We start from the raw sequence: 22,882 nt of genomic DNA, 5'->3' as shown, positions 1-22,882 counted from the left end.
ACTCTCTCTCCTTTTTTTCTCTAGGAGTTTATAATTAATTAGAGGCAGAAACAATCAGAGTTGATATTCATTTTACAACTAAACTGAGAGCTGGACCAGAGCACTGAAGACTCCCTGACATGCCAATCATTGCTGGATAATGAGAGGTTTGATGGGACCAGGTGGCTGGAGCTTGAGAAAGACATTCAGGGAACAAGGACTCTGAATTGTGATTTGTTATTTAACATGCTAAAAGTCCATTTTCCCTTCTAGCATCCCAATGAGAAAGCTACTCTAACTTCTGCTGTATAGATGAGTAAACTAAGGTTTGTAGGTTAACTACTAATAATGAGCCAGGATTCATCCAGATGAAAAAAAATGGTGAGGCCAGACATTAAGTAAGAAGAGTGAAACTTGAAGCCCCTGTCTTCTTTGCAATGAATATGTATGCATACACACTAGGACACATAACAATGGCGCACAAACATTGTGAAGAGGTTGAAAGGCTATAATGAACTGAAATATTTGAAGACTGTTAGAGCTGATGTATTTTGTATGAGTACATTCAGAAGGGGAACTTTGAGAATATGATTTCTCAAGATGAAAAACAAAATCAAAACCTCAATTCATGGGTTAGACAGTGACATGGAGGCGAAGGGGCACAGAAGCAGAACAGTCCAGCTTCAACTCTACTTCATGATGTAGAGCTATTACCAGTGCTTATAAAAAAGCAGATGTCAGAGCATGAATGTATTTGATATGGTTTTTGGTTTCAAGATATAGGTGGTCTGTGGTCTAGTGGCATTTTAACTGTATTTCTTTCTCCTTTTTTTTTTTTTGCACTACTTTTCAAACTTTAGATACATTTGAGGTTCAAAATCTGCAAGATGTCTATTAAATAAATCAACCCTCATATTTTCTAATCTAGAAAGGAAGGAAAACTTGTCAGTGCTGATACATAGCCATGGTCTCAGAAGATAGGCATCAGGAAGAAAAGGCAGGAGAGAAGGAAATACAGATTAAATCATGATATATCACATCAAAAACAATACCTGGGCTTTTCATAGGGCACCTGCAGAGGGCCTCATTTGTTGTGAATACATTGTGGGCATGGTGACCAAACATGAGACTTACTGTAAATAGAATTGCACGTATGGGTGTAGGACAGTAAGATAAAAGATTCGAGGCTTGGTTTGTTATTATTACAAAGAGCAATTGTGTCTCCTATACGCAAAGATACATTTTAATAAGTCACCACTTTAGCCATAGCTTGTGAAAATACAAATGTGCTTTGGATACATTAGGATAAAAAGAGTGAACATGAAGAAAAGTGGGCTATAACCCATGGGCTTCATTTGTACAATGAGCTAATGATTTGAGATCATTCAAAAATGTAATTAAGAAAAGTAATAAGGGCTTAAATCAGCATATAGAGAGAATGGCAGGGTACAAATTGAATGTCATGATTAGAAACTCTTATGGAGGTAAGCATTCAGGAGGAGCCAACTGTGAAATACAATTTTTGTGGTATATTTTCATCTCAGTTGCAAAAGAAATACTTAGATCTATTCTGATCTAAAACCTTGGGGAAATTTTTAAATATATTAGGCACATGATAAAACTGCATGCTTCAGGAAAGGAATCTGTATTGCTCTGTTTGGGGATGAATATTTAATAATGTTTTTCTTTGTATTGAATATAGATGATGATGTTTTATCATTAGCATAATACATACTTGAGATGTATTTCCTCTATAAGTAAAGAATTTGTGTTAATAAACACACATTTTTGAGGGCAGTCCCCCTTGAGGGTAGTCTAGAAATACAAACAGCTAATCAAATGTAAAGATAGCTGTTAATAGGCCTTGAAGGAAGAAGAATCATAATCTTAAAGAATAAAAATCAGTAATTAAAAATGAATAATATATAGGGTATTAAAAGGTAGAGGGAAGAAAGATAAATAACACTAAGTAAAGTTTGAAAAGTAAGGCACATGAAAACATTATTTTATAAGCTTACTTAAAAATACATATGCACTATATGTGTATGTGTGCATATATACACGTACTTATACCACATGGGGTGTAAGAGCCTCAAGAGGATGCACTGCTTACAAAACCCTAGTGTCACACACGGAGAACCTCACCTCTAGTTGTTATTTGAAGGAATGTAAGTCTTCCAAAACAATACAGGCTGCTGCCTTTACCCCTGGTTGCCTTTCAATACTTGAAGGTTAAGACTGAATTGCTGAAGACATGGCACGCTTTGGACTCAGAATCTGGAGGAATCAAGCTGGAATGGATCTGAAAGACTCCTTCCTAAGGATTGGCTCTCCCAGCATCAGAAGGTGCTACACAAGGTGCCAAGGGAAAGGAGCAATTGGTAGTTGTATGCAGATGTAACACCTGTGAGTCGTTAGCAATGACTGGCCCAGCAGTACAGCTACAATGGTGCAAAAGTAGCATTTTGTCTTGGGGCTAACTAAGAGTTGTCTAATGTGACTTAAGGGCCACCTAAGGAGAGGAGGTTCATGCCTAGTACTAAAAACCTAGCCCATTGCCTATGCCAAAACCTGGAGGAAAAATATGCTACTGCCATTTTCTTAAACCAATGCAATTTCTAAATTAACTAAACTCTTACCCTTATACTCACAGATAAGTCTAGTTCTAACTCCTCATCAAAGAAGCTCTTTTCCCCCCACAGATAAAGACTATTAGAGACTCAAAACTGGTTAAAATGCAGAGAATAAGAGATCGTCAATGCAACTCTTTCTTCTAGTGCTTAGGGGAAACGATGGAAGAGGGAGCAGAGTCAGAGGACCAGAACACTTGTTGCTAGAAAGTGTCCCCTAGATATGACATAAAAAACACACCCATGGAATCTCAACAGGCGTTTCCTGAACAAGATTGGCATGATGACAACCCCAGTTGATAGGCCAATGAGTGCAGAAGAAATTCCACAAGTTCCCAACTCTAGACAAAGAGTTACAGACAGCCAAAGGCTGCTGAGACAGTTCAGCTTCTGGATAGGTTGTCCAATCTCAAGTGATCTGTTTTGGACAGATGTTCTTGTGAGCAACATTAAATACACTTGGGTTGTATCTACACGTGTATGTATACACATGTACATAATATGTGTAAAATAATAAAGATTAAGGGGTCACTAATTTGGGAAAAAGAGGGGAGAAAATGGAGCAGTTGGAGAAAAGAGAGGCAGAAGTGATATAGATATGGTGCTTACACACGAAGTTCTCAAAATGAACAAGACATTATAAAAGTACAAAGTTAAATGCTTCACTGAGAAATTGGTCCATGTCTCCTTCTTTGAGTGGGCCCATTTCAGAAGAATGTCCTTATATGTTGGTACTGCTTAGAATGATGTCCTAAGGCTGCCTTTCAAGGTCTTTACTGAAGTCAGTTTCTAACCTGACAGTAAGGAGACAATATTTAGCTCAATTAAAAAAACAACTCTTCAGTCAGCTGCCTTTAGGATTTTTTATAGGATATTAAATTAATTCTTAAAGTACAAAATCAGTGATGATATTCAACACATTGCTTCCCCTATCAATGCCTATTTCTCATAACCATTTGGAAGGATACATCATGACAAAATTGTTAAAACACATTAGTGGCCAGTCACAGCAATTTTCAAGTAAGACTAGTAAATTGGAAATAGAGAAAAGCAACACAGAAAATACAGTGTTTACAAAATAATGGGATATGAGAACCTAAACATCAGTGATATAGTTTTAAACTTTGGAGTAGAATAGAAAATAAAATAATTGTTCAGAACTTTGGTCAAACATATGAAGACTGAGAAATAAAGCTTGCAGTAAATAGTGATTTGTACATATGATATTAAAAGGGTCAGATAACATAAAGCCCTGGGGTCAGGGTCAATAAGAAAGTCAGCCAAATGACATTTATAAGACAACGGCCATCTAAATTGCATGCCACTCTATCTGCTGGCACTGCTGCTAACTCACCATTATTTTCTAATCTAAAATAGTCATCTTGTGACAATATTATTTTTCTATAGTAAAACTGTCTTTCAAAAATATTAGATTTAATTTCCATTAATTTCCATTGACTCTAGATGCTAATCCTTCTGTCAAGTGGAGAATATGCAGTCACTTGAAGGCCCAGTGGGTTTCCATTTAATTTCTTCCCTTTGCTTATAAACAACATTTGTTGCTCCGGAATCAAGATGCTTTTTAAGAATTACAGCCTCTTGAAAACAGCCTTCCATTAAAGTCATTTAAAATAATGTAATAATTGACGCGGTAATTAGAATTTCATTGAATGGGATACTAAGACCATATTTTTCTTATACATCATTGGAAGAATATAAAGCTTCTATCTTTTAAGTATCTACTTGCATATTATTCTTTAAATTGTAAATGGAAATACTCATTAAAGCTAGACAATAGGAAATTGTATAATGGATATTAAAATGTGCCTATCTTTGCTAGTTACATGAAATAGATCTGATGACATTTACAAATGACTTGGTCCCAATAATTCTTCATCTACCACGCTGGCTTTAAAGGGAATGACCATAGAAGAAAAGATATGGAGTCATTTAATAAATACTTTGGAGGTGCTGAGTGAAAATTTGAAATATTATATGTCATGATTTTTAAATAACACAATGGAGCCATCAACAAATCTGGGTGCTTAAGTCTCCATGTACATTATAGCAAGAAAAAGCCAAAACTCTGTTCCTACATCTGTGGAAACAGAAGTATCATCCTGCTCCAATTAATCTTTTCTTCTGTACTTTTAATAAGATAATACACTTTTTAGCCACATTAAAACATTCAATTTAGGTTAACTTAGCTACATCACATTGACTGTCATTATTGTTAAAATTTGATTAAGTTTTCTGAGTCCAGTGAACAACTGTCCTGAGATGATCTTTCTACAGAGCACCTGGTCATTAAGGTCTCTTGTTCTACTGTATTTCAAGATTTCCTTTAACTTCAGTGACAACTCCATAAACACAAAGATAGAATGCAAAAATTCACCCATCCCAACTCACTGAAGGTACAGGTCATAATTGTATGCACATAAACTGATGATTTTCCCACATCCTGAGTGAAGGTTCTTACAAGATTGAACTATAAAACCAATATCATTAAATTGAGTTATGTAGGTCCAGAGCCAATCTGTAGAAAAAAGGTACCCCTCTTTTCTATATCCTCTATTTATATTCAATAGAGGAGAATGCATTTTATGAAGATTCCCATTGCTTAATGCAGCAGCAGGCTGAACTTAAGTTGAAATACAAAGCCCTGAACAACACTTTAGCAGAAATTACAGATCAGTGCTTAGATCAGAGGAAGGGGATCTAGGACTCATTAGGAAGGTATAATCCAAGACTCACAACCAAAATCAAATCAAGAAAAGCCAGGCTAGGAAGAGGGCACGAGCAGTAAAGTGCTTGCAACACAAGTATGAAAACAGGATTGACTTTGCTTCACAAGCATCCAGGTAAAATGTCAGAGGAGGTGCTCTGGAACCCAGTGTTCGACAAGAGATCCCTGGAACATTGAAGCATGATGGTCAGCTTGTCCAGGCAATATGTGAACTATATGTTCAGTGAGAGACTGTATCAAAAATAGAGTGGAGAGAGGATGTGAAGATGCTATCAATCCTTTGGAACTACACATGTACTACAAACACAGGAGAGATTGAAAGATAGATGACAGACAGACAGACAGAAAAATAGATGGATACATACATAAATACATAGATAATGATAATGATGATAGATAGAATGAATTACAAAAGAAAAGTCAACATTAATCTATTAAGATGCTCTCTCCAAATTCCTTTACATAAGAATTAACTTTATTGTATTGTTCATGAGCAGCTGATTGGTAACAGAAGCAAGCTCCATAACTGTAATATGGCCCACCAAAGAAATTGCAAAGAACTTGAGAATATAATTTAACAAGGGGGTATTTATAAATTTTAGTACCTGGAACTTACTGATAATTTTCATCTAGCCTCTTAAGAACTCTTATTTGCATATTCTAATGAAAGGCTATCAAATAAGATGAAAAAACCCAGAGATTTTAAAGACATTGGAATTCACTGTAACAGATTAGAAGTCAATTGAGTTGAGTGACAAAGTATGAGCAGCTATCGAGGAACATAACCCAGAATAGATTTTGAACCTTATTTCTAGGACAGAATACTATAGGGGCTTCCACTGGAGTAGTCATGTTCATTCCAAAGTTTTCCTAGAGAAACGATCTGCTGTACTCAGTGTGTTTCCTAACTATAATATTAGATTTTTATAGTTTGAATTCTATTGCTACTAATTACTGTTATTTTAGCTGTAAAAGAGTAGTCCAAGCCTCTTTTCATGGTGCTTTCAGTGTACCACATTACTAACTAGAATCTTAACCTGCATTTTAGATCTTCATCCTGCGTAAATGTAACTTTGCCTTCTAGAAAGTATAGCTCCCTTCACTGTACCTCTATCAGTCATGCTTTCACCCCCCATGTATGTATGTCTTTTATTTTTTTAAATTCAACATACAATGAATATCAGGAAGCAGCTTGATTTGTGTGTGGTTTAGTAAATTTAATTTAATGACCATCAGGGTGATGCGTGTTGTTAAATGTGGAGTCTGCTTCTTCTTGAGGTTGAATAGTCTTCCAATTCACCCAAGCATGTACACATCTCTCATCTCTCTCTCTCTCTCTCTCTCCCATACACACACACACACACACACACACACACACACACACACACACACGCACGCACGCGCGCGCGCATGGGGGTTGTGGAGAGGGAGAGAGAGAGAGAGAGGAGACAGAGCACCCAATTTCTTTATTCATTCATCAGTTGATGATCTCTTTAGTTGTTCAAACAACAATGTATGTATCTATGCAAGATAATGCTTTAATTTCTTTGGGGTTTGAGGCTACCTTGATATAAAGATTACAGCAGATTTACACTCCCAACAGTGTATAAACATCTCCATTTCTCTGCATTCTCATGAACTCTTGCTATTTTTTGTTATCTCTGTCCCTTAATTAACAGCTGTGCCAACAGTTATGAAGGAGCATCTTACTGAGGGTTTGAGTTTTCCTAGTCATTTCCTATATGGACACATTTTCATATACTTACTGGACATTTCCATACCATCTTTGGGGATATACCTATCCAGGCTTTTGCCCGTTTTAAAACAGGTTCTTTTCCTCTCCCCTCCTCTTCCATTCCTTCTTCTCTCCCTTCTTTTCTTTCTGCATATCTATGTGCTATGCATAGTTGTGTATGGTTGTATGTGTGTGTATGAATATGGACACTGGAAATTAGCATCAAGGGGTTTATCAGTTCACTTCCACCTAATATTTTTGAGAAAACATCTCTCAGTGAACTTGGAGCCTAAGGTCCTCATGCTTGCACTGCAAATATTTTACCCACTGACCCAGATGCCTCATGGGAAACATTTTCATGTGTTCTTTGTTTCTTTTGATACGGAGAAGCACTATATATGTTTGTTTTTGTTTTTGCTGCCTATATTTTACCTGTCCTGTTATAAGACTAGCCACAACCAAAAATATTCCTAGAGATTCCATCTGTTCGTGTCTAAGAATTTCACAGTTTCAGATCCTAAGTTTCTTGAGTTCACATTTATTTTGTATTTGTGTGTATGGTACATTGTATATGTGAGTAGATGGGCAATTCTAAGTGACACATCATATTGGTTAAGAAGGACAGAATATTCTGTCACATTCACTCATCAGGGGGAAGAAATTTGGCTTTTCAGTTTGAAAATGGAAACACTTTACTAAAATTGTGTGTCTTAATTTTCAAACACATAAATAGAATTTGAAATTACAGCTGGGGTATATGTCTTTCCTACTAATCTATACTAAACTTTTGAGTAGAAATAATTAGAAAAGCAGATCAGATACATATAGAATCAGAGAGGGGGATTGAGCTGGGGATTGAAAAAGAGCCAACAGGCAGAGACAATCAGAGAAATGGGGGTGCAATGAAAAGCTAAAAAAGATTGAAGCAACCTGCTAGGGAGGATTTTATGGAAAAATTAAGAAAGGAAAAAGATAACTAAAATCAGATTCTGACTAGTGCTGAAGGCCAAGCTGACATTAAACACCATGAACTTGGACTAAATCCAATTGGCAGAGTTGCTTGAATTTCTCTAGTAATATTCAGCAGTTCAGAAATATAGAAAATGAAAGGTTATATCAACCCAGGATTAGGGAGTGGAGTGGAATGGAATTCAGTTACAGTGGAAGAGAGGCAGAAACATTATACAACTCCCACCCCACTGAAACACCCTGCACAATTTCAAATTCAAGTTTGTCCAATTTATGACCATCTAAAGAATATTTTAATACTGTTTTTTTCTTCAAATTTTAGCTAAACTTTTAAAAACATATTTTCTGACTTAATGATAATCTGATTTCAGCTAATAGTAAGATTGGTACATAAATCTATAATTTTCAGCCAGTAAATCACTATGGGTAGAACTTCATATTTTTAACAAAATTATTGGGATCCGATGTTCTAGCGAGCTTTGTGAACATTGTTTAGGCCCTTTCCTGGCAGAGCTGAAGGGCGAGACTTTTTTAGTTGTTATTGTTTTGTTTTGATTTGATTCTGAAAACCACTGTACTTATGAGCAGAGTTTTGCTGAAGACAGTAAATAATTCGAGCACCATGAACACAAAATGTTCTGGTTTACATCACATGAGCAATACATACACTGGTTACCAATGGCTGTGCCACGGCCTGGTGTAAAGAGGCATAGTGAGCCTACCACCAGAGTACCTCTCCAGGAAACCTAAGCCAACAGTGGCTGAATTTGTAAGTCATTTTGTGTAGAAAGGAGCTGAAAAGGCACCTTGTGGAGTAGACCAGAAGACATGGCAACCATGTGCTGATGAAAAACTCACAGGAAGAAAACAGTAAGGAGCAAGATACAAAGAGGAAAGGAGTGGACAGAAGTTTACATTCCTGGGGCAAAAAAAAGCAGTGATGTTCAAAATATCTGATTTCTTTTTGAAGAATCTACGGCATGGTCATCTTTTTTTTTTTTTTTTTTTTTTTTTCTGATGCTCCAAAGTGCATTCTTTAAAATTTTAATTAATGTGTGCATGCACACACATGCCACTGTATGTGTGGAGGTCAGAAGATGACTTTTGGGGGTTGATTCTCTCCTTCCACCAGATGGGTTCTGGGGATCGAACTTGAGTTGTGAGGCTGGGCACAAGCCATTACCACAACAGGCCAACACCGCCCTCTGTCATAATTCTTTCCATCTTAAATTTTTATCAACCATTCTTTTAGTTAAGGGCTTCTGGTAATTAATTTGCTTAATTTTCCTTCAGTTGTGAGACTTTCATTTCCACTTTACACCTAAAGTAATGGGATCTGAGTGGACAGTTCTTTTCCTTTCAGCCTTTAAAAAATTTCAGTACTCCTTTCTAGGCTGCCTAGTTTCCTTGAGAAGCCAGTTCTCACTTTTACTTCTTCGAGATCTGGAGTCCTTTCCCTCCTGCTTCTTTGAACATTTGTTGGTGATAATTTTCAGTTTAAACACAACAGATTTGCTGATAGATTCCTTTTTGTCTGTCCTATTCAGAGTTCCCTTGAGTTGTGGAATCTTTAGGCTCCTAACTTTTGCACAATACCCTTCATCTTGACTTCCTTGCACACCTGCTCTGTGATTCAGTGTCTTGTTAGCTCTGGTAATGTCTCCCAGCTCTAGGGCTCTGTCCTTTTTTCAGATTTTTGATATTTTCTCAATCACTGGTAGATTTTTCTTCACCTTTCTCCATTGTGCTGCTGAGCACATCAGTCAGGTTTTCTTTTGCAATTCTAATGAACAGGGTTGCTTTAAGTCCCAAAGTTTCCATTTTTTCTTTCTTTTATTGTTATGAATTACTAAAAACATTTTTCATGTAATAACTTTTTATCATATTCCTTCCCCTCCCTCAGTTCTTTCCAGATCTTCTCCACCTCCTTTTCCATCCAATTTCATGTTCTCTCCAAAAAAAAAAAAGAAAAAAAAAAAAAGCCAAAGCAAAGCAAAAAGCAGGAGTCTGTTTTGTGTTGTCCCACTATTCCCCAAGAACATTTTTAAGTGCTAGTAATACAATTTTATCTTTGCTATTTTGAAACCATTTTTAGATAATTATAAACCCTGTCATCTTGGCATTGACGTCTATCAGTTGTATTTTATCGCTCAGCCTTCTATCTTCCTAGTATCTTAACATTTGGAGTATTACATTAACAAGCTTTTCTCTCATTTTTGCCTTGTAATTTCTTTAGAGATAAAGTTTCCCAACGTAGATGGTTTAGTTTCCAGCTGGGGCCCTTCTTTCTTGGCCTTCTTAGTTCTGTGATTATAGGGTGTGCTACAAAGCTGGGCTAAAATTTGTATGTGCATGCAATGCTATTAGAGATGTAATCTGAAGTCTTGCACATGCCAGGTGAGGACTCAGCTACTGAGTTTTATCCCCATCCAAATATGAGGAGGTATAACCTTCTTTACACCTTTGGTTTTACTTGGTCTTCGTTGATACCACTCTGGCAAGGGAAAGAGGGGATACTGCCATTGTACTGTCAGATAGAGTTCCTGGTTCCCTCCTAGACATTCACAGATACTCCTGTGTCATAGCTCCTTGTTCTGACTAGGGGAGGACCGAGACTGTGGCTCCAGTTATAATTCTACTGGCAGCTCCCGGCCACAGCAGAAAGTGTAGGACCACCTTGTTGCTGTTGCCCACTTTGGCCTTGCTGACATCTTAGAGAGAATAAAAGTTTTATGACTAAAAGGTAGAGATGACAATTTTGACTCCCCACCAGACTTCTCTGACATCCTATCAGAGAGAGGAAGAGGTATATCTCACTGTTCTCTAGTGAGAATTCCCTGGTAGAGCTCACTCCTTGTCCCATGGAGATGTTGATATAATTTTGTCCTGACTAGTTTAAAACCTTCATTCTCACATAATCTGACATCTTAACATTGGTATCTGCTGAGCATGGAGGTCCAGGAACTCCAAATATCCTATACATGGGTGGAGGTGGGATTAGAGTTTTTAAATGCATCATGTTTGACTAAAGCAAAGGAAGTACTGTCTGTCAGTTTCCTGTTTTATTGGGCTGCTTCTTTGGCTAGAGAGAGCAGACTTCTCTGTCTGTACTGGATGCTTCTTTATCTGGCCTCTGGCTCCACAAGGGGAATGTGTCACAGACCAGTCAGCCAGGACATCACTTGTGTTTTCTTCCCTGAATCTTGACATTCTTTGTCAGCCTGCCTTCTGTGTACCTTCAATAGTCTGTTTAAATTAGTGTCATGCATAAGAAATCAATAGCCATGTTTAGTGGAGATTTGGGGCGGGGGCAATATAAGTCTATTACAATTTCATTGGAAGATATCCTCTTTCATTTGTATTATGATACATAATACTTCCATGGTCAACTTTCATTCATAAGACAATATTAATTGTGTACATAGAATTAGAAACACAAGATATTTGAATGCTATCTATTTGGTACTGAACTTAAGTGATAGTAAATTTTACTCTCTAATTGCCATTAATATTGCATAATAAAAATCATATTAATGGGAAATCACCTGAAATTCACAGTGTAGTCTTTATGAAGTATTTTTTCATTGTTGGGTTTTGTTAGCCTTCAAATCTGTATAATTGGCTCTTCAGAGAAATGCTGATGCTTTAATATCCTAAGACTACTATGTTCACATTGAGCAACACTTTAAAACAAATGTATAAATAAAATGAGAGGTGGACATAGTGACACTAGCCTATGAGCCACCACTCAAAGTCATTAGGATTGTGAGTTCAAGGCCAGTCTCAGACAAGAAGGAAAAATAAGAGGAAATGATAATACAAATTTTGTATTATCTATGTGCTTGCTGTTAGGAATCTCTTTGTGAAGGCACTGGAAGACATTTCCTCAGATTTTTAGTGTAAGAAGCTGAATAAGAAGTGTATATTTTGTAGCATGAAAGTTATAAAGCCAATGACTTCTCTGTGTGTCAAGAAGTTAGGAGAAGAGTACAGTAATGCCTCCAGGCATACTCGTAAGACTGTGGATTGGTTGCATCTTTGGTTTCAATCATTTCTCCATAGAGATCTCACTTTATGTAGATTTTCACATTGTAATTGTTTCTCATCTGATAGCATATAGTACACATCTAGTAGTTGGTCTCCTTTACTTTAGGATAGAAAGGTGGACAAATATACTAGGAAAAGTGTTCACAAGTTCTATCATTTAGGAGGATGGAGATAAAGTTCTGTTTTTTTCAAACTTACAGAAGGAAAGAAAGAAAGGAAGGAAGGAAGGAAGGAAGGAAGGAAGGAAGGAAGGAAGGAAGGAAGGAAGGAAGGAAAACAAAACAGGTGCCACCATTTTGTTCACTTACTACCTCTTTTTTTGGTGGTTTCTTTCTTTGGTGGTTTCTAAAGCACGCATATCTGTCATATGATTTACCTTGTTTTGGGGAATTGAGAAGGAAAACCACAAACCCTACCTGGAGAACTGAAGCACCACTATGAAGGAACTGAAGTCCACTTTCAGCTGAGTCAATTCCGCCTGTGGCCAAAATAGGAAAGCCAGGCAAGGCACGGGCAATGGCAGTCACGGCTCTCAAAGCAATAGGTCTGATGGCCGTTCCTGAAGAAGACAAGAAAGCTTGCTGGTTACAATGTCTCACATAGGTACTTGTATTTACCGTTAAGCAATGGCAACGTTTTACTAGACACATTTCCAATTCCTTTATCTGTTTTGAAGTGTTTTAACTTTTCAGTTAAATGTGGATTTAAGGATGTTGGTGCTATTATCAATTCTAGACAAGTTACAAAGTAGATATGACAAGCCTAGAACTCTTACATAAAATGTATACAAATTATGGTCTGATATACAGAAATGTGTAAGTAAGATTGTATGGAGCATTCAAACATCTTTTTTAAAAAGAGCCACGGAACAGAAAGTGTTGAAAAAGAGAACAGTCACGTACAGTATGTAAATAGTCATACAACTCTGTTATTTTTTTCTCAAGTGCAAGGAAGCTGGTGTGGAAGTAGAGGCTGTAAAGCCAAAGCCTGAAGAACATAGATTCTATGTTGCTTTGGGTATATATTTTGCAGTTTGAAGGTTTATGGTAACCCTGACATAATTTGACCTGCTAGAAAATTCAAATAAAATTAAAGAGAGTTAACTTGACACCTGTAATTAGAATACACATGTCTTCATATTCATATATATGCATATATATATATATATATATATATATATATATATATATATATCCTAATTAGCCAAGCATTACCAGTGTATATATTAGTCCCTACCTGCTGTGGAATAATCCTCTTGCACACAGTAAAGATTTGTTACTCAAATTGGTTTAATATAATGCTGATTGGCCAGGCAAGAAGTATAGGTGGGGTGACCAAACTAAGAATGCTGGGAAAAGGAAGGGTGGAGTCAGGGAGTCACCAGCCAGTTGCCAGAGGAGCAAGATGTATTAGAACATAGATAAATCCATGAGACACAATGCAAAACATAGTTATGAAATGGGTTAATTTAAGTTGTAAGAGCTAGTTGGTAATAACCCTGAGCAATAGGCCAAACAGTTTGTAATTAATATTAAGCCTCTGAATGATTATTTTCAAAGTGGCTATGAGACTGGATAGGATGGAAAAGCCTCTGTTTACACCTACCCTAACAGACATAAGACTGCATAATAGATACAATACACTGTAGTGATTTTAAACATGAACATATTGTACTAAAGCTACTTTGGAGCTTCAGCTACATCCTAGAGTGAATTAGTATTTTTGTAATTGAGGAATATAATCTAATATTCTCAGTGATCTCTCAAGTTAATGATGCATTCAAAACATTTTCTGAATTAAACGTAGTTCTAATTATGAAGTAATTTGACTTTGTCTGAAACCAGAGTCCAGTAAACACAAATTTGCAGCTGGCTCAGGGTCCTATTATATCTACTATCTCAAGCCAAGTCATCAGTCTGAGCATATGAACTTAGTGTGTGTGTTGGTGTTGGGGCTGGGGCTCTCACTTCCAGGAAGCTCATAGAATGTTCCTTGCACCCAGTGTGTGTTAATATATTGTGTACCCTAATAAAACTTACTTGCAGATCAGAGGACAGAACAAGCCACTAGATTCAACATAGAGGTCAGGCATTGGTGGCACACACCTTTAATCCCAGTACTTGGGAATCACATGCCTTTAATCCCAGCACTTGAGATCTCATGCCTTTGCTTGGGAAGTCACACGGCTTTAATCCCAGCACTAAGAAGGCAGTGATATGGCTGGGTGAAGAAAGGTATATGAGGCAGGAGGAGAGAGGAAGTTTTTCAGGCTGAGGAGTCCTAGGGGTAAGACGTGGCAATGGCTTGTTCCTTTGTCTCCCTGATCTTTCAGCGTTTACCCTAATATCTGGCTCCAGGTCTTTTATTATAAGACTGATTTAGCATTGCATGCTACACCGGTGGCTTTTCATCTGAACAGGCTACATACTACATGGTGATGACAACAGCAGTCACGAAAAGACAAATCCATGGAGACAGTAAAAGGATCATTGGAGAGAAGGGGTGAGGAGAAGGAGGGATGAGGAGCAGAGCTAGAAGAATTTTGGGAGAGTGAAACTAATGACAGATACTATAATAGCAGGCGCATGTTGTTACATATTAATCCAAGTCCAGATAACTTAAAGCAGTGAGGATAAACCCTCGTATAAACTGTGGGCTATGGGTGACAATGACACCCTGATGTAAGAGTCCTAGTTTCCACAGTTATCCCACTCAGGTGAAGGATGTGGATGAATGTGTGGGGGCTGCTGGTACATGAGGAGTCTTTATACCTTTCTTTCAGTTTTGCTGTGAACTGAGAATTGCTCTTTAAGATAAGTTATTTTTACAAAGAAGTGGTGTTCTGCTTAGGATGTTCATATCAATTTCTTAGTAAACAAAATTTATGCATTTTGTATAATACTTCCTTGTTATCATTAAAGGCATGTATGGAAATGCCTACTTGTTTCTCTATTACCTAAAAGCTTCCTAGAGATCCTGACACCAGAATTCCACAACAGAAATTTAGAACACAGGGTATTAAGTTAAACAAAAGAAGAACTAGACATCAGGATTTTACTTCTGTACCAAAATATTTATCAATGGTTACTTTTTGTCTTTATATTTTAACCATAATAGGATAATATAACAGGTAAACTATTGCATTCAGTACTATATGCTGTAGGTATAATAAAAATGAATCTAATTGCATATAGTTAAAAGGAAATCTGCAGCATAAATATTTAGATAGACAGCTAACTACATAAGATAACAGACTGTTCAATATATACTAAGCCAATGAGTTCTTGATATACATGTTACTTTGAACTAATAAAGAAATATTGGGATTCTTTTTCTTCCCTTATTTAGTTTACCCAAGAGACTATAGGAAACTTGAACTAAGCAGATAAATAATTTATTTCTCAGTTCACTGTTAGAAGACTATCATTAACAGTAAGGGGTAAAATTTCAAAGTGGTATACAGGGATTTGTCAGCATATTCCAATTGATATTAATGGACATCAAATGGCAAAATCCCAGGACACAGCTTTGAAAATTTAACCAGTTACATTTAAAGGGCAACATTACTACACGGGTGTTAAAAAACACCAGCAAATTCTCATTGGCATTTAAAGATGTTCAATTAGGTCAATACGACATTTTCTATTTCATGTTTTCCTTCCATTTCTAAAACTTTTCTAATGTGCATAATGAACATGAAAACCTTTCAAACTAATAAAGGTATCTTTTCCTTTTTTTTTTAATTAAGAGGAATTATATTCTCTGTGGAAATGTGAACCAAAGGTGAAGACACATCTTCCTGTTGTTGGGCAAGAATTAAGTCAGCTTTTATTTTTATTACTATAAACTCCATTTGATCAAAAATAACTTATTCAATAGGACAAATAACCTCCCTGTTCTCAGAATTTTTATGAAAAAATAAGTTTTATAAAATAGGTTTTACCCACCAGGAAGTTATAAGGAAGAACACTAGAGATAAAGGAAATGACTGTGCTAAACTGTAAGACAAAAAATTCCTTATAGTTTCCAGATGAGAAAAGTAAAAAGATGATATATTCCAGACAAAAATTAAAACCCAATGTGAAGAATGTACATGTATCCATATAAAACAGAACTCCATATCTGTCAATTAAAATGAACAGAAACTCCCAGAAGCCCAACTGCTGAGACAGTGACTTCTAAAACATCGCCAATATTATGATGACTGCTTTTAGAACAAAAAGTAGGGAAAAAGTTAGTTCAACAGCCTGAGAGTTGTGAAGACAGGCTCCATCCTTGTAGAAAACAACTAGGTTTAAGTAAAGAAATTGAATTCCTGTCTACCTAAATCAACAAATAGGTAGCACATAATTTAAATTAAGCTGTCACCTAGGTGGGGGGGGGGGGAAGAGGAACCATAATGGAAAATCCAGTTACATCAAGTCATTTCTATGTTAATTGTGTGGAATTCTCCAATAAAGGTCAAGCCATTCCAGGTCTACATCTTGAAACAAACTGAAGGTTCAAAGAAAGGGAGGGAGGAAAAGGTTCAGGAAAGAAGGAGAAAGGGCAGGAAAGGAGGGAGAGAGTGAAGGAGAGAGGAAGAGGGTAAGGAGAAAGGTAAAGAAAAGGACTGAAACAGATCTTTGGTTTACAACATTTGGCCAAGTATTTTGGATTGCACAAAGGTGGCCTCGTGGAGTCATTGATGGGCTACATTGAACTTCCGATATAATAAATATGCTAATAAATGTATGAAAGCCTTCAGGTAGTCATAAATTCAAACGCAAGTCAGTGTGTTGAAGTTACAGATCTTCAGTAAATATTACAGAGTATTTCCAGATTGAAAATGTTTTATAAAAACATTTTTATAACTGAAACATTTTCAATTATGTTAATAAAAGTGATTTCTTTTTAAAAATATTTTTTCAGCTATCATCTTAAATAGAATGATAGTATTTGCTGCAGTACTATGTTTTGGTATACATACAAACATACACAAAAAATACATTATGACTTACTGTTCTTTTATTCATCAATCTGTCCACAAAACTATCTTCAAATACTTTTTTTTCCAATTTAAATACAATTTCTATACTTGTGATACTCAAAATAGTAGCCTTTTTTATTTCAGTAGATTGTTTCAAAGTATGTAAGTTCGGCACACATTGTGTGCCATCAGAAAACAAAATCATGATTGTTTTATATCATATATTTTATTAATATGCATTTTATGAAGAACTCAAATGGAGGATTAATTCTGTCTGTAACAATGTCAGTCAGGCACTGGGGCCAACCAGTGAAGTTTAAACTCTAACTATGCTAATTGCAGCCTGTGTAATGTTGCTGAACTTCAATTTTTCATGGGAACAAAACAATTAAAATTGTATAATGTCATGGGATTGTTCTATGGTTGAACTTATGTATCTCAGGGCATATACTAAACACTGAAGCCTGAGGATACGATCAGTGCATCTCTGAAGGACCATTGATTCTGGAGAGAATTTGCCTAGTTCACTTCCATATTGTCTACTATGTTGCTCTTCTGCAATTAGTGATGTAATGAAATTGATTTTTATAGAACAGACAAAAGCACAATGCCTACCTTAACAGACCTTTATACTCTCTGATATCCCAAGAGGACTAGGCATGTCCTCCCTTTTCTTCTTTCCAACAGCTGTCAATTACCAGTGTCATAATATTGATCAGATTACTTTGACTCTAAATGTACAAACATCAGAATCTAACATCAGTACTTTAAGAATTCTTTTATAAGAAAAGGACCCAGGCACTAAACAAATATAAAAGGATTTTTTAATGATGTTAGAAGTGAAGTTTTTCTGGTGAAAAGGGAGGAGAGATTTACTTCGCATGACTGAATCACTGAAGGAGAAAAGGGATTTTTAATGGGCAAGATGGTGTGGAATGTATGCTAATTTTGGATAACTGGAATTTTGAATAATTGAGTTTAATTCTGTTTGTTTTTCCCCCCTAATCATTTGACTCCTAGGATAGCTACTATTACACAATTAATTGATAGAACTAAGTCCACATAAACTCCCTGATAATAAGCTGGCAAAAAAAAAAAAAAAAAAAAAAAAAAAAAAAAAAAAAAACAGGAGCCAGGTTGTAACACATGCTTGTACTCACTGTGTATACAAAAGAAAAAATACAGCTTTAATTTTAATTTGCTTATATTAATTAAAATATAATGAATTAAATGGGTAATAAATTCATTAGAAATTGAATTTCCACTGTCTAATTGTTATAACAACACCCAGAAGGAAAAAAATTATGAGCAAATCAAGAATTTCAAAGATTTAAGAGTTGAAAGATTGATTTTTATAAAATACACTTAAATCAAGCAACAGCAAATTTATGCTTCATGAAAACAAGTTTAAAATGTCAATGAAGCTAATATACTGATAAATATGTGCAGCACAACTATTTAAAAATACATCTTTACACATGGATTAAGATCCTCTGAGAAAATGAACATAATTCAACCAGAAACTGATGCACTAAAAGGATTGAGGGTTCTATGCAGATATGAAATCAAAGGAGAGCAATGGGAAAAATCAAAAGCATACAAAATTGTTGATGCTATTTTAGTTTTTTTCTCAAAGCTGAATGTTTTCTTATTAAAATGTTTTGATTTTTGTTACTATTAAAATACAGTTTTGAAGCTTTAATAACTTTGTAGCTATGTTTATCTGCATCTTAAGAATATCCAATATACCCATAGTCAATTAATATTCAACAACTCTACCTAAAATGTGCCAGGCATTTTATTTGAAGCAATAAGATTAATAATGTTCACTAAGAAACAGAACAACCCCCTTCCTTTCTGATAGCATCAGATGCCGTTAGTGGAAGAGGTTGGTATATTCAGTCTAGTAAATTCCCCAGACCAGCATCCTGTTTACTTTACAACTATGTGAAGACTGACACTGTCATAAATGGAAGCTTGTGCTGAATGTTATGTCTGAACCTTGTTTAAAAAGGAATGAACTTGGACTGAAAGGCAAATCTTTGTAATGTGAATGTACACATGCTTCCATAGTGATTGAGAATTAAGGCTACAGTGACTGTGAACAAGAACATCTTCATGTAGTCTTGAAGAAGAACAGAAACAGGAATGTGGAATACTGAGGGCAGTGAGTACTGAATTCAAACCCAGAAATTGTTAGTCTGAGCTTGCTTGTTTGTAGCTGGTGTTTTCTCCAGTCCTGCCTGGTCCATGGTCAGGACAAATCTCCCTCATCCACCAGTCCCACAGCCGCTCAGACCCAACCGAGTAAACACACAGAGACTTATATTGCTTACAAACTGTATGGCCACAGCAGGCTTCTTGTTATCTAGTTCTTATATCTTAAATTAACCCATTTCTATTAATTTATAAGTTGTCACATGGCGTGTGGCTTACCAGTATCTTACATGTTGGTACTCATGATGGAGGCTGGTAGGGTCTCCTGACTCAGCCTTCCTGTTCCCAGAATTCTCTTTTATACTTGTCCCACCTATACCTCCTGTCTGGCTACTGGCCAATCAGTGCTTTATTTATTGACCAATCAGAACAACACATTTAATATACAGACCATTCCATAGCAATTGTTTATAGTATGATGATTTTGAACAAGCTCATTAGCCTCCTTAAATGTAAGCCTTCCCTATTTGGAAGCAAGGACACTGATACCAATAATATTAGAACAAGTTAAGGGGCCTTAAATGGTACAGTTTATGAAAAGCACAGTGCCTGGCCTAGTTTGTAGAAGCTAATATTATTGTCAATGCCAGAGAAAATTCAGCATAAAGAAAATATTCAGCTATAACATTATAGGGTTAATGACTTAATATTAATGGGTTGATTGGGAACCTTTGAGGAATCTATTCCAGTTCATAACCCACAAAATTATGAATATTCATATTTCAAATCTCTCACTTAAATATGAGTTTTTGTGATCAAATATTTATTTGTGTTTCAAATGTAATTTGTAATATCTAAATACATATGCCTATTAAACCATAAATTCCATTTTAAGGAGTCTATCATATTAGTATATAGATAGAAAGTTATATATGCAAAAATGTTCCCCAAAGTATTTGTCTTTTCTTTCCCTCCCTCCCTCCTTTCCTTGCTTGCTTTCTGTTTCTCTCTTTTTATGTTGTTTTTTAAAAAAACAGCAAAAATTATTAAATGCTCAAGTGACATTGTGCTACTTAATAAATTATATTTCATCCATACTAGAAAACCTTTCAGACTAACATAAAACAATCTCAGATATGTAGTGGCAAGAATTAAGCACTAGCAGCAGAAGAAAATACATGTTCTTATTCCACCATTAGCTGAACTTCTGTACATCATGATTGTGTGGGTGTTCAATGCTGTATTTTAAACTGTTGAAATAGTTTCATGTGAAATAGGGTGAGTTTGATAGAGATGGGGTTGAAAGAGAATTTTCAGTCCTTGCCCCCAATGCCAATATTATTTCACCCTTGGATGAAAAGGTATTTATAGTCTACTTCTGCAAAGAAAAAAATGACCATATTTATAAAGTCCCCATTTTCTATGTAATAATAGATATCAAAACCCATGCTAGGAAATTTTTATGTGTGGGATGGTCAATGTGTCTATTGCCTATATATTCAGGAAAGCATACTTGGTTCCTCATACACTATTTTAAGTATGATTTTAGGAAGTTTGAAACTGAGTGAATAGGATGAGCACTCTTTCTCTCTGTTCCTGTCCCTCTCTACTATGACACACAATGTGTTCAGCCAGGGATGGGAGTTCTGTATCAGTCTTCATCTCTGATGCTCAGGGAATACCTGGGAAGAGGGGATGGAAAGGACACAAGACTTGGGGGATAAGAAAATGCTAGCCTCTGGATGTGACAAGGCTGCTACACCCATGAGCAAAAAGCAGCTGTGGTTACCTGCAAAATACCTGCACAAGATGAAGCTAGGTAAATATTCTGGCATGAAAGAAAGAGAGAAATTTTGGTACTCTGGGCTCCAGATGAGGATCTATTGGCAGTCGATGACTGCTGAAGAAGAGTTATGCTTCTTTGGGGGGGGTGATCATTGGTGGGTTGCCCATGCTCCAGTGTGTGACCCCATGACCATGCAATATGGGCAGCATGAATTAGATTCATTGGGTTATAAAAGAAGCCATGAAATTGGGATATGATATGCTGGCGGCATCAGGGAGAGTTGTGGGGAAGGAGTGGAGGGAAGAAATGATAAGTATACAATGTAAATGTGGATGGTTTTAAAGAATTAAAAAAAACCCAAAAACTTATAAGAATGAAAGGTAGCTAAGAAGAAAGGCTTGTTATGTGTTTTGTTGCTAATTCTGCTACTGGCATCAATACCCACATCTTAGCATACACAATTGTTTCTACTACTCTTTTTTAATTTCTTTAAAATTTTTTTCTTTCCTTTTACACACCAACCAGTTTCCCCTCCCTGTCTTTCTCCTGCTCCCCCACCTTCCCCATCCTATCTCCAACCCCCATTTTAGAGAGTCAGGCCTCCTTTGGGTAGTCAACATATTTCTACTACTCTTATTCTACTACTCTTATATGATTAGATCAACTTAGAAAGCAAAGAATTGTTCATAGGTGTGTGGATTAATGTCAGGGTCTTCAATTCGATTCCATTGGTCCACATGTCGGTTTTTATGCCAGTACCAAGCTATTTTTATTACTGTAGCTCTATAGTAGAGCTTGAAGTCAGGGATCGTGATGCCTCCAGACATTGTTTTATTGTACAGGATTCTTTTGGCTATCCTGGGTATTTTGTTTTTCCATATGAAGTTGAGGTCTGTGAAGAATTGTGTTGATATTTTTAGGGGATTGCATTGAATCTGTAGATTGCTTTTGGTAAAATTGCCATTTTTACTATGTTAGTTCTGCCTATCCATTAGCATAGGAGATCTTTCCATTTTCTGACATCTTTTTCAATTTCTTTTTTCAGGGACTTAAAGTTCTTGTCATATAGGTCCTTCACTTGCTTAGTTAGTGTTACCCCAAGGTATTTTATATCATTTGTGGCTATTGTAAAGAGTGATATATCTCTGATTTCCTTTTCAGCCTGTTTGTCAATTGTATATAGGAGGGCTACTGATTTTTTTGAGTTGATCTTGTATCCTGATATGTTGCTGAAGGTGTTTATAAGCTGTATCAGTTCCTTGGTTGAATCTTTGGGGTCACTCAAGTATACTATCATGTCATCTGCAAATAGGGAAACCTTGACTTTTTCCTTTCCAATTTGTATCCCCTTAATTTCCTTATGTTGTCTTATTGCTCTGGCTAGAACTTCAAGTACAATATTGAATAAGTATGGGGAGAGTGGACAGCCTTGCCTTATTCCTGATTTTAGTGGAGTTGCTTTGAGTTTCTCTTCATTTAATTTGATGTTGGCTGTTGGCTTGCTGTAAATTGCCTTTATTATGTTTACGTATGTTCCCTGTATTCCTGATTGCTCCAAGACCATATCATTCAGGGGTGTTGGATTTTGTCAAATGCCTTTTCTGCATCTAGTGAGATGACCATGTGGTTTTTTTCTTTGAGTTTGTTTATATGGTGTATTACATTGACAGACTTTCATATGTTGAACCACCCTTGTATCCCTGGGATGAAGCCTACTTGATCATGGTGGATAATTGCTTTGATGTGTTCTTGGAGTCTATTTGCCAGTATTTTATTGAGTATTTTTGCATCAATGTTCATGAGGGAGATCGGTCTATAGTTCTCTTTCTTTGTTGCATCCTTGTTTGGTTTAGGAATCAGGGTA

The 22,882-nt window shown here is 36.2% G+C and overlaps 1 protein-coding gene across 2 annotated transcripts in view; it reads right to left on the bottom strand.

Annotated features, from left to right (window-relative positions):
* The window catches only part of Dpyd (dihydropyrimidine dehydrogenase), an 847,112-nt gene that overhangs the window by 137,742 nt on the left and 686,488 nt on the right, over positions 1-22,882 (bottom strand). For both annotated transcript variants that reach the window (XM_028880091.2, XM_028880092.2), the window contains one exon: positions 12,523-12,665. In XM_028880091.2, coding sequence (XP_028735924.1) covers positions 12,523-12,665 — 143 coding nt within the window. The remainder of the gene's footprint in view (positions 1-12,522; positions 12,666-22,882) is intronic.

The sequence above is a fragment of the Peromyscus leucopus genome, chromosome 6 (assembly GCF_004664715.2).
Source record: "Peromyscus leucopus breed LL Stock chromosome 6, UCI_PerLeu_2.1, whole genome shotgun sequence".
NCBI classification, from domain to species: domain Eukaryota; kingdom Metazoa; phylum Chordata; class Mammalia; order Rodentia; family Cricetidae; genus Peromyscus; species Peromyscus leucopus.
The sequence above is the reverse complement of the archived record's forward strand: the minus strand, read 5'-3'. Positions and strand labels throughout refer to the sequence as shown.